A 16,306-nucleotide genomic window follows, 5' to 3' on the forward strand; every position below is an offset into this window, starting at 1 on the left:
CTGTCTTAGGATGAAACTGAGAAAATCAGTCTGCTATTTAGTAGCAGAGAGAATTGAAGAAGCTTCCAGAGATAACAGATCTGAGATGCAGAGAGAGTTTGGTCAACACACTAGGGCTAATTTTAATCTCTTCTTACATTTTTCTATGTTAATGTTTATTTGAAAATTCCTCTTTTCTAGCTAATGTCATCCTTAATATTTGGAATATAAAGGAGAACACTGGGAATATTATTCTTTCTAGTTGAAACTGGTTTTAGTAGCTTTAAGTTATTTGAAATAACAAAGTGAAAGTTGTCCAAAGGTACTTGTGTGTGAAAACTGCTAATAAAATTCCAGGGATTATGGTTAATCATATGATTTAAAAAATATTCTTCATATATTTATTCACCACCTATAGCATGCCAGGCAATGGATTTGATATTGGGCATTGGATGGTAATTCAAATAGACATAGTCGTGGCTCTATCAAGGAAAGTCAATAAAATGAAATGTGGTCAGTGCTTTGATAAGGGAACTGTAGTACTCTCTAAAGCAGTCAGCAGGGATACATGATCTAATGAAGATGGAAAGGAAATTCCTTGATTGAGAAGCTTTGAGGCTGAGGTTTAGAGTGGGGTGATAGAGTATGTACTATAGAAAATAGAAAAGAAAGTAAGTGGAAGATGGCAAAGAAAAGCAACAACATTGACAGTAAAAACAGTGGATTTAGGAACTGGGAGAAGTTTAGAGTGTCTAGAATTTAGAGCAGGGACAGGCAAACTGTTTCTCAAAGGGTCACAGAGTAAGTGATTCAGGCTCTGTGGGCCTTAACGTCTGTGCCAGGACTGCTTGACTCTGCCTCTGTAGCAAAGGCAGTCAGAGACAATATAAAAAATCAAGCATGTGTTCTAGTGCTCCAATAGAGCTCACTGCATAAAACAGGCAGCTGGTCTGAAAGCCCCTGATTTAGAGGCTGGTGACCACATTGGTACAATGACACCTGGTAACAGAGCACTTGGAAGTTATGATATAAAGTACAGACTGTCATGAGGGCAATATACAGCAACTGGTTAGTATTAAGTTGATGTAAAAAATACTATTCATATTTTAAAATAGTCTCAGAGTAAGGACAGGACTGGGAAGCAAAGTGGATGTGTGAATGTATGGAGAAGTTGGAGGGGGCTGGAGTATCTTAGGGGCAAAAAAGCAGTACCTGAACAATGCAAAACAGGTGACAGTGACAGGTGCATGTGATGCTCATGAGGTAAAAGTGGCACAGTGTGGTGAGTGCTGAGCCCTTGGATCTAAGGGCAAGGGAGGAGTTGAGGGCAACACACAGTTTCAAGACTGCCATTTGGGAGGGTGGTATTTCCTTCATGACACAATACACAGAGAAGAGCCTCCAAAGAGGAGAGATATTTACAAGACATGGAATTTGAAGCATAATCAACAAATATTCTTGCAGGTTTTCATGAGATATGACTATCTCATACTGACATATGTAAGGTAGACAAAGTCTGGATAGGGATACATGTGATTCTGTGTTGTGATGTAATGTCAATAAACTGCTCATGATGTCTACTTTTGCTTCTAGACATTGTGGCCATTATGTTAGATTTGGGAGCCATCACCCTACACTGCAGGCAAGCATGGTAGCTTGTGATGTGAAGGCAGATTCAAATAAGAGAACCTAGGCAAGCATCCTTTGCAGCAACCTCATGTGAGTGGTGAGCAGAGGAGCCAGAGAGGGAGTAAGAGAACCAGAACAGTGTGACATCAAGAAAGAGGAGGAAGAGAATGCAGAAGGTAACATTCCAAGTATTTTTTTTCCCTTTTATTTTTTCAATTTTATTTTTTTTTTGGTTCTTCTTATTTATACATGACATTAGAATCCATCTTGATAAAATTATAGAAGCATAGGATAAAATGTATTCTAATTAGGATCCTGGGCATGATGGTGGGGTATACTTAGGTATAGTCACATGTGTTCATAGGAAAAATATGTTAGATTTATTCTGTTCTCTTCCTATCCTATTCCTATCTCTCTTTCCTTTCATTCCCCTTTGTCTAATTTAATGAACTTCTGTCCTTCATCTTTCCCCCTTTATTATGGTTTAGCTTCCACATATCAGCAAAAATTTCAACCTTTGGATTGTTGGGGATTGGCTTATTTCATTTAGCCTGTTATTGTCCAGATCTATCCATTTACTGGCAAATGTCATAAAGTCACTCTTATTTAATACTGAGTAATATTCCATTGTGTGTATATACTACAATTTATTTATCCATTCATCTGTAGATGGGCATCTAGGTTTGTTCAATAGCTTAGCTATTGTGAATTGTGATGCTATAAACGCTGATGTGGTTATGTCTCTATAACATGCTGATTTAAATTTTTTTGGATATATGCTGAGGAGTGGGATAACTGGGTCAAATGGTGGAATTTTTTGAGGAATTACTGAGCAAGCTTTTTAACTTCCAATTTTTAAATGTTACATTTACTCCCTATTTCAAGTAGAATCAGAATTCAGAAATTTGCTTACATAAAAATAAAAGAGTAATCACTGAGAACAATTTTTATGAGCCCTTTTGGGTTCTTAGAATAATTTCTTCAAGATGTCTGAAAAATCAATAATACAAACCTTGACATCTATTTAATACTTTATCCTACACTAATGAGAATGCTGTATGTGTGTGCTATAGAGTAGGAGTCAAAAGCTAAGAAAAAAAGAATACTCATGGATTATTGCATAGTTTCAAATAATCATAGAAAAGAGAGGTAGGAATAAAAGCTACATATTAGGGATAAAGAAAGGAGATTATAAGAGAAAATTAAAATTGAGTAGGAGAAAAACGTTCATGTGGATAATCATGTGAGGCAATGTCACAATATTAAAGTAGTTCCCCAGAAATCTGTGTTAAACAAAAATCAATTATGAGTTTCAAACTTTCCAAATGTTTGCGTATAAATACACATCTGTATTTGCACATATCTATGTATACTTATGTATGCATATGTATGTGAGATAAATATATATGTCATATTTTTGCATACGTGTATAAATATGTGTGCATATATAATGCATATACTCAAAAGTGCAAATGCATCAATACATAATTCTCCACTACTATTTGGTGTATTTTTAGTTCCATAAGAGCAAAGTCTACATCTATCCCATTCACCATTGTGTGCTTGAATTATACATAGCAATTGTTCAGTAAGTATCTGAATGAATAAATGAATGGATAACCAGGATATTGTACAGTTTAAAAAAGTCATTGTCTTAGGTTTCATAATTTGACATTGGATTAACCCAAAGTAGTTTTGACTCCAATTTAGAATATCTGTTAAAGGACTTACCCAACCAAAAAGCTATAAAAAAGGAAAACAAAACATGAAAAGCCCCAAACCAACCTTGGTGCTATGAATGTATAGCCAGATTCTTCAAAGTTATCTGGCTTCAGGGTTTCGGAATCTGCAAAGATAATGTCACAGATTAAATAAACAACAAGTACCCATTCCAAGATTCTATGACAATAAGAATGCATTAGAAAGATTACCTAGTAAGAAAAATTAAAAAATAAAAACAGACTACTTACATCCAAAAGGTGAAACAAATTAAAAACCATAAAGGTCCTTAATGCTTCCCAATATAGTAATAATGCCATATCATGGATTTACTTAATTACCTAATTACAACAGTTATACCAGATAAAATGCAATCTACATTATTCCCATTCACTAGCCACAGTACAATCAAATATCTTTTAAAGAAAACTTCAGATCAATGTTACATTAAGTATTTTATTTCAAATAGCAATAGAAAAAGTTTACCAACATTATGATACAAAATGATTTTAATAAACTTAATGTATTTAGTCAATTAATAACATTATTCATTTTAGGTATGAATTAGTAAGTGGAAGGATAAAAAACACAATTTTAATTTTAAGAAAAAAACTTGAACATGAGACAGGTTGCATATGAAAACGAAAGCATATTCTTCCCCATTTTTGCTGCTAAGGTTTGAGTGACTGTGGAGGAGAATCTAGCAAATGAGAAGCACAGAGGATAATATCCAATAGGAATGAAAATATCAGTGGAAATGTCAAGTGTACTTAAGAAAAAGAAACTGAGCAACAAGAAAATACTTGCCCTTCATTTTGCCCTTTTTTGCTGTGAAAATCCATCAGAAAGAGAAAGCAGGGAAACAAAAAAAAAGAGGGTAAAGCAAAGGGGGTCACAAACAATATTTTATTCAATGACTTTCTTGAATAAAAATATTGTGCATAGATCAAAGGTTCATTTATGTACAGCTGTAGTCTGGAAAAAAAAGACATTTTTGAAGGCTGGAAGGTATGTCCTGGTAATTTTACTAGATTACCCTTTCTGTACTGTGGTTATTTCAAGGGTCTGTTTTGCAAAGTGGTTAATGCAGGTGCAAATACCCAAGATATCATCCTATTAATGGAAGCACTTACCAATCATCAAGGACTCCCTAGTTATCCCTCATTTGTCAAGTGAAGGACTAGCTCATGCAAAATTGCTGGTTGTTAAAAGACCATCATATCTATTAAGTGAAAGTGCAAATATAAATTTATAATATACCACAATATTCTATGAACACCAGGCCTGTAGAGGTTAAAAAAAAGATCCAATACAGAAATGAAGGAAACTTTAGTTTATTCTCAAGCCAGATGTACAAAATATAATGTATATACATATTTTTTCTTAATCCTAACAGAAAAAAATTTAGGGTGTTAATAATGAATGAACAGTATGCAAAGGATATGATGGTCATTTTACTTTACTAAATCTAGTCACCCCAAACAAAGATGAACAATGACTGGAAATATGCACTAGTGTTCATAATTACTCCACATTCCAAATGATGCTCATTAAAAAAAAAAATCGGTTTGAGTTACTGAGACATTAATTTGGATTATGGAAAGAAAGTTAATTGCCAAGCACAATATTATTCTAGCCAAAGGCAACAGAAAAAAATAAGTGAAAGGAAAGATAAGAAAAGGTAAAGCTTTACTAGCACAGAGCCATGAGTAGAGACCATGTTGATAATTAGCATGTGAAACATTGTACACCAGCTAGCAGACCCTTAAAACGACAGCAACAGAGGACACAGCACTGCAATGATTCTATGAGCACATAGCAAGGCAGGGAAGGGTGGTGGGGACTGCCAGTGAGACTGGAGTACCTGCTCATATTCTATCCATGTAGAATATTTCTTGTTCCTTGCATGTTTGGAATGGGTTAGAATCATTGCTGTAGATTTGGTAATAACACCTACTAAAATATATAAGCCTTGGGTATTCCAAAATCTAGACGTATTTAAACATCTGAGACTAGGAGATAACAAATAGACCCTGACGTGGCTTTCACAGTACTTACATCTGGCCTGAGTTATTGTCTCTTCTATTTTGGCTTTTATATAGTAAAAACTGTAGGTTGGTAATACCAAGGCCAAACTGCAATAGAAACAAGAGAAGCATAAACACAAACAAACAAAAATGAAACATAACTTAAAAAAAAAAAAGGACACATCAAGTTCATGGGAAAATCCAAAGATCTTCCTCATGGGTTGGAAAGGACATATTACTTTGACAAGAAAATGCATTCAGCAAATAGAGTACTTAATTTTGGTCTTGCCATCCAGAGTCATCCAACTTTCTATATTGTAGGGAATCAGGAGACATGTGGAAAATAAGCTAACAAATGCATCCATAAATTAGCTGAGGAAGGAATGTCATGGGGTTCCTACTGTATTTTCAGGCAATTATTTTAAAATACTTTGAATTTTGACAAAAAATAGAATACTAAGAGTATTTTTATTAAGTAAGTAGACCATACCAATTGGTTACTCCTCATCAATGTATTTATAAGGTATTCAAATGTTTTATACCAAATAGACAGATACCATTAAAAATTATAAATGGAAGAATTATTATTACTACTACTGCACAATGCATAAGGTCATCTGAAATATAACATTTTTAGGGGTTAAATATCTACTACTTTAAAACTCTAATCCTTGGGCAAGTTTTCCAGTGTTTGCTGGTGGGCAAATTCAGATCCATTATAGCACTAATAGATATTAACTGTTTGCTTCATTATTTCTTACCCAATTGTACAACTAAATTCATTTACTGTGGATATTCCAAATGATCTGGTGGATTTTTGTTAGACACAAAGGGAAATACATTCTAAATTCAGTAGCTTATGAGATTTAAAGAGTTCCTTTAGTCTCATGGTAGATGTCCCAATGGGAAGACAGTTTTAGGGCAAATTTTAAGTCAAATTCAGAATGTTTTAGACACAAAAAATGTAAACTAGCCATTTATCCAAAATTGCCTTAATGACTGTTCAAAATAAAACATTGTCAGGCAAGTAACATTTCTCAATTTGAAATAAACAGTTAATAAAACATGACGTTTTAGAACTATTAAAAGTTCAAAATATGCAATTTCTAATAATACAACTTTTTATGTGTAAAATGATTCCACTCTCATACTAGCTAACACCCATATGTGGGACATACCTAATGATCCTATATCCCCATTTGCAGTTACAAATGACTTTTGCTATGCTCTGAATATAGAAAGGAAACTTGTAAGCTAAAAGTAAAAAAAAAAAAAAAAATGAGGGTATCTCTAAGGGGCCCAACATAATCACTTTCTAAAAGTAAAACTTGATTAATATGACTAATTGAGTCACTGACATACATTTTTAAAATTTACTCCAAATTTTAGTAATACAAAGGGAAAGGTGTACATTCTAGGCTTTTGAGCATTTTTTGGCACTTCCAGATCCTTGAAGTCGCTCAAATCTCATGTATCACCAGCTTTGGAAAAATCTAAACTGTAATCTCATTTATGTGTCCTTTGTGGACAATATGGAGTAAAACTAAGTATAAATTTTCAGATTTTTCCTTATTATGAATATAAATATTAAAATTGTCCTTTATAAAAAGGAAAAAAATACAAGAGCCTACTTGCTTAAATTTAATTATGCAATAAAGATAGCAAAATAAGTGGATGTTTGTTACTTTTGATTCCCAAGTCTTTCGCCATTGTTAAATAATTTATAAGACTTTCCTTACAGGAAAAGGTCAGGGAAATAAAATGTTATGTAGATTTAATGAAAATTTCTATATTCATTTCATAGGTAACTTCAAGTGGAGGCAGAGATTAAAATTAAAATAAGCAGCGTAATCAGTCTGAAAGCAAGATGACCTTTCATGATTCGCTTGCCATTTAGAAAATGTAGAGTGGAATTACTGAGCATTTGAAGATTGTCTCCTACAAATTCCTCTCAAGGGAAATTAGGACATTTTTATTGCTCCATCAGCCTTATTGCTAAGAGAAACTTCTAATTAAAACCAATAACGTTATATCATGCAACTGCTACAGTGTCACTCTGTAAGCTTGTGTTACATCTCATGTACCACAAAATAGTGTGGGAATTCAAGAGGAACACCATAAATGTTTTAAAATTGGTATATCAAATATACATTTTATTGGCCTGCAAGACTAATGCTGTTATCCAGAGCTACAATCCTTTCTATAGAAAAAGTGTTATACTTTATCTTCAACTCAAGCCAACAGTTATTTCTTCCACATAATGCTAGATAAGATCTTTACAAACATTCCGAGTCAATGGTGCTATCATACACAGTACTTGCTGTCTCTCTCCATATAAACCCAATAAACCAAGACAGCTTTATTTCCTCTTGGAGATTAAAGTTCAATAAAGCAAGTGGCCACCAGATGGATGGTTGAGCCCATGCAACATTTATGTGCCCCATAAACACAGTTAACGGAGTTAAATAGAATATCACACACACTTTTCAACTCAATAATCTATGTCAAAGTAAACTTTATTAAAAAGAGAAGGCTTTCTATTAAAACAATTAAATTACTATAATACAGAAGATGGAACCTAACTTGGATCAAAATTTATGGAGCCAGAATTTACCTTTCTGAAATTTGGTATCTCATTCATTAAATCTAAACATATCTTTTGTTCAACTCAGATGTGATATTTTGTTCTAAACTGCTGCTTGTGAATTTGTCTAGAAATTCAGGGAAGTGTTTATAACAGGAGTAGATTCAATTTAGCCCAGAATTAGAGACTTGGAAAAGAGAATATATGAGGAAAACATGCCAAAGTGAAGGAATCGGGGCCTCTTCGGAGAAAAACGAAATGTATAATAATGGAAATCACAGAAGTGACAGGGAAGATAGCTTAGTGTGAAATGTGTGATAGGTATATCAGCCTTGGAAGTCTAAATGTGATATTTTGTGAACAGGGAAAGACAATGAATTTGAGGAAACATTAATCTGCCCACACTTTGTATTATTCCTGAGTGTGTGAGGGAAAGGTTAGATAGAGTGTAGAAGCCATTTGTGAGATAATTACACCTTCAACCAGGGTATAAGAAAAATTTTATAAACCCCCAAAGTGTTCTTATAACAGCAGTAGAGCCAACCACCATGGCTGCCTCACTGTCAGGGACAAAGTGGCACAGCATTCCTAACTCAGATCTGGTTCACCTGAGTAACAGAACACAGTGCACATTCTCACTCTCAAGAGACAGGGCTCCCTGCTGCCTTCTCTACACCTTTTAGTGAGTTTATCCTAAAACTGAAAAATGGCAATAATTGAGAAAGAGGGAGGAAAAGAATAATATGTATATGTGTATGAAGATTGTGTAAATGTAAAGAGATGCCTAGATAAAAATTAGAGATAGGAATTAGTAGATTGAAATAAGTAAAATAATTAAAATAGTCATTCTAGTGTTTCTTAATAAATCCTAAAAAATGTCAAAACCAAGAAAAGGAAGAAGGACTGGCATGTGGCATGTGAAGACATTAGTATGTATGTTTTTCTCTTCTATATCTACTCTATATACCATTCCAGGAACAAAGAGACAGGTTCCTATGATAACAACATGTAGCTCTAGAAATATTCCCTAGCACTCTTGGCTCCCCTTAAAGGTTATGTGTATGTTATGAGGAGTTGGAAAGGAAAGAAATATAAAAAGAAATACTTGAGGCCACCGCAGCCTATTAGTTAGGATACATGTTAATTGCACAGAAATATGTCACAAGAGACTTTCATGTTTCCTTATTGCAATGGAAGTTTGGGACATTATATGAATCTGAGAGAATGAGACAGACTGGAAATTTCTCTGATTAAATTTTTTATCAACTTCAAATAGAAATTCTTCAACTCTGGACATATTTATAGAGTGCCTACTATATGCCACTGTCAGAAAGCTGATAAATTCAGAAAACACAGGGAAAAGTCATTGCCCCTTAGAACTTAGTAGTAAAAGAAGACAAATGAGAATCAAAAATATCACTGGGTGCATTGGCACATGCCTGAAATCCCAGTGACTAGGGAGGCTGAGACAGGAGGATCGCAAGTTCAAAGCCAGCCTCAGCAATGGTGAGGCACTGAGTAACTCAGTGAGACCCTGTCTCTAGAGAAAATACAAAATAGGCCTGGGAATGTGGCTCAGTGGTTGAGTGCCTCTAAGTTTAATCCCCAGCAACCCCTTCCCACAAAAGAGAATATCATTATATGTATTGTATGGCTCATGTATATGTACCTGTGTTTAAAGTAAAAGACGATGTTATGGAAAACACAAAGCAGAGGAAGGAAACATGGAGTATGGTGAGGCACTTACCATTTTAATTAGGATGGTTGGAAAAGGACTTTCTGAGGAAATGAAAAGTAAGCAATGACATGAAGATGAGGATATAAGCATATGGTCTATCAAGGAAAAATCATGTGGGGCAGAAGTCACTTCAGGAATAAATGCAATGAGACAGAAGAGTGCCAGTGTTTATGAGCAGCAGCAAGGGGAACAGTATGGCTCAACCAGAGCATGTGCAGTGGACAATGATTTAGAGAGGTGGCGGTGAGTGAGATCCATGGTTTAGGGCACCATGGTGGTCTCTGGAAGCTACACCAATGAGACAGTAAATTATTGGGAGGTTGTGAGTAAGGTACAATTGTTTTCAGATGTTAAGCTCACTCATTTTAGTGTGTTGAGAATATCAACAGGAACAAAAACAGAGGTCCAGACGTAAGCAGCTATGTACTGCCAGGGGAGTGGGAATTCTTTTCATTTCTATTTTCACAGTAATGGAAGCAAAGACACCACCCAAGAAAAAAATGGATGAGTAGTATTATGGGTTTGAAGAAAAAGAAGAAACTGTCATCAATCATCTATAAGCACCCTATATTTCCTGGATTATTGAGAACCTCAGGCATTATTAAGGCCCACTTGAGATAAGTGTTCACCAATTTTAGGTGATATGGGTTTGTAAATACTTTGCTTCAACCATTTTTAGTGAAGTGTGGTTATAATTGAACTTAACCAGAATTGGTATTTTGTCAAACCTGAAGGAAGTCTGATAAAGGGACTTGGGCTGGGGTGTGTGCAAGAAAGTGAACATAGGATCCAAGAAATTTCTGTCAAATAAAGAGGGTCACAAGGACAGTGGAAAGGGAGAAGGGATTGCTGAGTTTTTAATCTCAATTGAGACAAAGGATTGCTGTCATCAGGTTACTTGTGAGAGGGGTGGAAATCTAGAAAGTGATAATCAAAGGTTGGATGAAGACATCTCCATTAGATTATGAAGGAGTTGCAGATGACACTATAAGAGCTATGGAACATGACTTTGGAATAAATGGGTAAGGCTGAGGATGACAATATCAGTAGAGGACAGGAGGGAAAAAAAATGGAAGTTTGGGCACCGGAAAACTCATCTATATAAATACTACTTGAAATGTAGTGCATAGACCTATCTAATTTGCAAATAATTATTATCCCATGAACAGAAAAATACAGAAATTGAAAGTAAATATTTAGGAAATTTTACAGCAATTTGACAGGCTAACTCTGTCTGTGGAATCTAATGATAAAATTTACAGCTTGTATTTTTAAACTGCTTTGAAATTTTTGTTTTACTTTATGCCAGTGTCCATATGTTATAATAATTTGAAAAATACTGATCTATATGAATGTAGGAGAGACTGATAATGAGGCGATCTTATAGGAATAAAAGGGATACAACTGCTAAACAGAGAAAGGTGGATAGTGTAGTCTGGTGACATGAGATTCAAAGATGGGAGTTCCATTTAAACAGGAAAAAAGAGAGAAGGAGTAACAAGAATGATGTACTCATATAAACCTCAGTATTATGAGGATGCAGGGAGCCGGGCCAGAGGGAAAGCAGTGAGCTGAGAGGGGAATTAAAGTGAGAAAGTGAAGGAAATGCTCAGCAGGTTTGGAGAAAGGGAGGAATCTTCCAAGAGATGATCAGGGATTAGGCTGTCAGCTAATGGGATAGATCCTGATATTAATGAACTGCTATTCAGTGGGAGCAAATTACATCAACTAAGTCTTTTATAACAGATGCGATGAGGAGAAAATAAGCTGTACTTTTAGGTTAATTTGCAACTTAAATGCAAGTAAAATAAGCAAAATCCCAACTTAAAAGAGGAAGTCAGTGGAAGTGACAGCTATAAAATATTATGGGGATTTTTGTCAACATTTATTAGTAATATAATTAGACAAAAAAATACATATTTAAAACATATGTTTTTATTGACAGGTTTTAATATTGCTAGCTTTCCCCATCTTTTCTATCTTGAAAAATCAGGTGCTATAACTTTAATACATTTTTACGATGGAGAGAGAGTAACTTTCTATTGGAAATCACATTGAAAATAGCTTATGAAAATGCAAAGACAATATTCATCCATTGAAAATGTGGCTACTAAAAACTAGAAAAAGGCATTGAACATTCTTTTTCCATATTACACATATAAATGTGATTAATTACCTGTAATCTGTGCCATTGACAGGTGTCCATGTGTATGTCCTGTTTCCTTTATCAATATATCTCTAGAAAAAAGTTTGACTTCATTATTATCAACTCATATCTGCATGAATTCATATGAGGAATGGAGTAATAATATTTACTCATAAATTCTGCAGTCATTCATAGCTTTCTTCATAAATGTATGATAGAATCTATCCTAAATTCATTTTTTTCCATTATGGGTGTGTGTTTGAAAGAAAATAAAAATTTTAGAACAGAAATAAGTATCCAGATGATACAATTTAAGGAGTTAAAAGTATTAGATCTTAATAGTTTATGCCAAAGAAAAATAAAACCTGAAAATATTTTCTGAAAACCAAAGTTTAATAATGAAAAAGACCACGACTCAAATATTTTCATTTTAGAGTACAGTTAAGAGTGAGTAGGAATATCAGGAAATGAATGTAATCAGTGTGTCTAGATCCAAATTAGTATATTATTACTGTTCTTACTAAGCTTTAATTATGGTATTATTGTGGTTTGTTAAGAGGCTAATTACTTGATGTCACTGAAGATTAGGAAGACAACTAATCTACTAGAGAAAGGAAATGCTGAGCTAAATAACTTCTCCGATATAAAATCTTTCATATGCAGCTATTGAGTAATGGTATAAAGTCATTCTCGATCTTTCTTCCTTTAGGTACAGTAATGGCACATATGCGACTTTTAATTTTGTCAATAATCTCCAGCTTTATTATCCAACCATATTAAAAATTTTGTGGAAGGGTTATTCAGCTTTATGCACCATGCTAAATATCTTACTGTCACTTATCTCATTTACTCAAACCCCAGGAGTAGATATTATTTCCCATATTTTATTGATCAAGAAATAAGCCTTAAGAAGGTGATAATGCACTTACAATTTCAGGGTTAAGAAAATTGTCTGAGGCCGAATCCACTTTTATAATGACTATTTAATTTTGCTTTTATACATCAAACCCTCCTACTGCTCTGTGTGGGTGTGTGTGCATGTGTGTGTAGGCGTATGTATGGTGGATGGAAGAATGGGTGGACAGGATTATTTTGAATGAGTAAAATTCCTAGAAGAATTAAAATGACAATATGTATGAATTTGTTACTACTCAGAAAAAAACATGACAAGTAATATCAGATGAGAGAAATAAAACTATGAAATCATTTTTAATTATAATAGAAAAAATTATTATAATCTTGTTTAGTGTTCAATTTTAGCAATTACACAGACAATTTTAAGCATGCTTGGTATCTAATTTTTAGTCATAAAATTCTTTTTCCAACTTTGTAAAAAGGTTGGGGATATTATCAAATTAGCTTTTCAAACTATTTTCAGGTTCATACAAATCAGACTTAATTGGACATAAATTTAAGCAGAGATGTGTAACTCTGTTTTAAACCTATTTTAGTAGTAACATTAAGATGAACAGTAATGCATAACATGAGAGTTTGCATCTTTTATGTTAAATTTCTGATTACTTCTACTTATTTATCCCATTTATTTATTTAATTTTTTGCAGAATAGTTGGATTCTTGAAAGACATGACTTTAAAGAAAATGTTTACAAATTAATTTGAGACAAGTGTGGGTAAAAACTATTTAATAAATCAGATGAGAAGAAAGACTCTGTGGGAAACATTTCACATGTAAAGAATTTTAAATTATTTGTGACTCATAATGCCAGATATTTTGAGATGTGCTGAGGTTCCAATCACAAAAATGGAGAATGGTGTAAAGAAAAATTACATGATTTCCTACAACAAAAGAGGATGAAATTCACAGTCACTTCTCAGCTGATATACTCATTCATAGGGTAAACAAATTTTCTTTAATTGAATATACAAAAACCTGGAGGGTGTTTATATTGTAATTGAAGGTTAGCAGCTATATCTACTTTTAATTGTGCATTCAAGAAAAAGAAATCTAAAATTTTAAAGATTTATAAGTGGAAATTAGTCAAAGAAAGGAATCTGCAATAATATGAAGCAGGGAAAATATCAATGTAAGTAAATAGAAAGAAGATAACTTGGTAAGCTAAGGAAAGAATGTGCAGGTCACAGTTCTTGGAACAACAGAGAGAGGTCAGCGGTACTGTTGAGTAGTTTACATCCTTCATGCAGGGAGTGAAAAGGAAAAGACCATGGCTAAAGTCTAAGTCAATACTGAGTAGATAGCTCAATAAAGACTGAAGTTTATATATACCTCCTCATGCTCTGGTAAGAGGGACTCATAATGATATTAAAATGAGAAAAGCCATGTGCTAATGAAGGACCACATTTAGAACCTAGGTCCATCTTTGGAAACATCTCCTGAGGAATTGGGGAGAATCTGGGAAAAAAGTATGAGATTTCAGAGGGATGGATATAATTTATATATAAAAGCTAAGGTTAAAATTCCAGGCACAAAAACCTCTGAGTCCTATATATTTTTGAGATACTCAAATAGATGAATGTCCTTTTTCATTCCACATGACTGATTAATGGTTAGCTATTCCTTATCCACAAGAGATCTTACATACAAACATAAAGAAATATGTTTACTAAATAAGTCAGTGATAAATGAGGTCAGTTGTGCTAGCTCATATTTTAATTTCAGATTTAAATGCAGGAAATCTATAAATAGTAAAAACAGAGATAATTCCAACTACAAACAAACACAAAACAACATACAGAACATAACAATTAGAACGTCTGTATGCACAAATCATAAAACATACAGCTCTTCAATATTAACTTCAGTTTTCATTGTTGCTTAAAACATAGCACAATATTATATTGTGTGTTTTGTTTCTTATAATGATAAAATATACAGGCATCAAATATAGCTTTCAATTATTTAAAAATATACATATATATGTATATATAAACTTAAAGCAATATTATTTCAAAAATATTTTGAAAAGAGTTGAAAATATCTTAGAAAAATATTCCCCTAGTTAAGAAGTGTCTTAAAAGAAAATTACTCATTAGAGACTTCCTTATTATATAAGTAAATATGAGATTAGCAGAAAGGAAAGACAAATTGTCAAGATAGATTATTATTAACACATACTTTAAGAATACAAAAGAATGAATTCTTACCTCATCTTGAGATTTAACCAGAGTTCTGAAGGTTTTTTCTCCACTTTCTCCATCTATCATTTTATTTCGAATCTAAGGGAAAACGAAACAACTACTTTATTCCAGGAACCAAACAGACCTATTGAAGAATGATTTTATTCATTTTTCAAGATTTTTCCTTATTTTGAACAGAATGAATATAAATGGTACACTGGTTTGACTATTAGTTGCAGTTGTTCTCTGGGAATTATTTTTTAAAGTTGTCAAACTCTGATCATTTTATATTTAAAATAACAAGAGCACCTGAAATAAATTTTTTTCAACCAAACATTAATTTTTGAAACATAATGAGTAAAAAAAAAAAGTAGTCAACTGTCTTATAGGCTGGCTACATTTACATGAAAAGTTCTCATTGAGAAAGAGAAATGTATATGCATTTACAGAACTAGCATGTACTATGGAATATTTCAAATTTCAACTTCATCTGATCAGTTTTATATGAGAAAGAATTTTTTTATTTTTATTAGTGCATTAAAATTATGCAGAACAATGACATTAATTGTTATATATATGAACAGGTACAAAATATAATAATATAAATCTGTCAATTTTATTTCCCAATACTTTTTATCCATTATTCATTTTCTATTTGTCATCTCTGACAGTACAAATACAATATAAGCAAGGGATGGAGAGGATTATAAAGACCTACTAGGATTTAATAAAACAATTTAGCTTCCTTATAGGCAATTTCCCAAATTTTAAAAAATGAATTAGGTTACATTAATTTACAAAATATTTATCTACTGGAAATTATCAAAATTTTCTTTAGTTTATTTTTCATTTTCTATAACTCAATTGGACATTTGCATTTGGCATTTGGTAACTACATATAATAAGTGAACAAACTTGGTGTGAAAAAAAAAATTAAATGTGAAGAGTATGTGATTAGTCTAATTTAGTTAAAATACTTGAGGTCTGAAAAATACAAAAGGAAAGAGCAGAGAGTAGCTCCTTAGGTAAGTCCCATCAAGGCTCCATACTAATGAAGACTTGACCACAAAGCAGATATTTTTCCGAGCTCTTTCTAGATATTATTTCATGCAATCATGAAGGGAAACTAAGGCTTAGAGAGACTAAATGTTGTGGTGATCATTGTGGTGACTGAGCAGGGAGGAGTTCAGACATCCATTTTGCCACCTCTACCTTATTCTACTTTATTGTATATAACACTTGACAACAAATATTCATTAGCCAATGAAAACGTCCCAGCTCTGTGCCACAGTCTAGGATAATCATAGTTAAATCTTATGGTTGCGCAATGAGGGAGTAAATTAAAATATGCCGTGACAAATTTTAAAAGAAATACGTAACTTTGGCATA

General features: G+C 33.2%; 1 protein-coding gene across 3 annotated transcripts in view; it reads right to left on the minus strand.

Moving 5' to 3' along the window:
* Cacna2d1 (calcium voltage-gated channel auxiliary subunit alpha2delta 1) overlaps nucleotides 1-16,306 on the minus strand; it is a 372,350-nt gene that overhangs the window by 32,095 nt on the left and 323,949 nt on the right. For all 3 annotated transcript variants that reach the window (XM_026384957.2, XM_026384956.2, XM_026384954.2), the window contains 4 exons: nucleotides 14,945-15,016; nucleotides 11,853-11,914; nucleotides 5,386-5,462; nucleotides 3,394-3,454 (listed from right to left, as the gene is read on the minus strand). In XM_026384957.2, the coding sequence (XP_026240742.2) occupies nucleotides 3,394-3,454; nucleotides 5,386-5,462; nucleotides 11,853-11,914; nucleotides 14,945-15,016 (272 nt within the window). The remainder of the gene's footprint in view (nucleotides 1-3,393; nucleotides 3,455-5,385; nucleotides 5,463-11,852; nucleotides 11,915-14,944; nucleotides 15,017-16,306) is intronic.

The sequence above is a fragment of the Urocitellus parryii genome, chromosome 3 (assembly GCF_045843805.1).
Source record: "Urocitellus parryii isolate mUroPar1 chromosome 3, mUroPar1.hap1, whole genome shotgun sequence".
NCBI lineage: Eukaryota > Metazoa > Chordata > Mammalia > Rodentia > Sciuridae > Urocitellus > Urocitellus parryii.